At 77.3% G+C, this 467-nt stretch overlaps 2 protein-coding genes across 2 annotated transcripts in view; one reads left to right on the forward strand and one right to left on the reverse strand.

Moving 5' to 3' along the window:
* HDGFL3 (HDGF like 3) overlaps nt 1-437 on the reverse strand; it is a 36658-nt gene extending 36221 nt beyond the window's left edge. The window contains exon 1 of the mRNA XM_039722819.1: nt 21-437. Coding sequence (XP_039578753.1) covers nt 21-104 — 84 coding nt within the window. The 5' untranslated portion in view covers nt 105-437. The remainder of the gene's footprint in view (nt 1-20) is intronic.
* The window catches only part of LOC120508849 (wiskott-Aldrich syndrome protein homolog), a 1175-nt gene continuing 732 nt past the window's right edge, over nt 25-467 (forward strand). Inside the window, exon 1 of the mRNA XM_039722821.1 lies at nt 25-467. Within this exon, the coding sequence (XP_039578755.1) occupies nt 192-467 (276 nt within the window). The 5' untranslated portion in view covers nt 25-191.

Raw genomic sequence — 467 nt, forward strand, 5'->3', positions numbered from 1 at the left:
GCCCCCGCCGCGGTACTCACCCGGGCCGGCCAGTGCGGGTACCCCTTCATTTTGGCGAACACCAGGTCTCCAGCCTTGTATTCTCGGGGCCGCGGACGAGCCATCGGGAGCCGCCGCGGGAGCCGCCGTGTGTCCCCCCGCCCTCCCGCACGCCGCCCCGGGGGCAGCCGGGCGAGCCCCCGCGGGGTGCGATGCGCCCGGGCACGGGGCGCAGCCGGGAGCGGGGCCGGGCCGCGGGCGATCCCCGATCTCTCTCCGGCGGCGGCGGCGGCGGCGGCAGGAGGAGATGGGGTGTGTGTGTGAGTGTGTGTGTGAGTGTGTGTGCGTGTGTCTGTGTGTGTGAGTGTGTACGCGGGGGAGGGGGAGGCCTTGGACACAACCCCAGCAGCCCCCGGTACCAGGGAGCGGGCTGGCCGGGCGGGGGCGGCCGGGGAGCCCTCGCCCCGCGGCGGCGGCGGGCGCGGCGC

The sequence above is a fragment of the Passer montanus genome, unplaced genomic scaffold, assembly GCF_014805655.1.
Source record: "Passer montanus isolate IOZ18808 unplaced genomic scaffold, ASM1480565v1 scaffold5, whole genome shotgun sequence".
NCBI classification, from domain to species: Eukaryota; Metazoa; Chordata; class Aves; order Passeriformes; family Passeridae; genus Passer; species Passer montanus.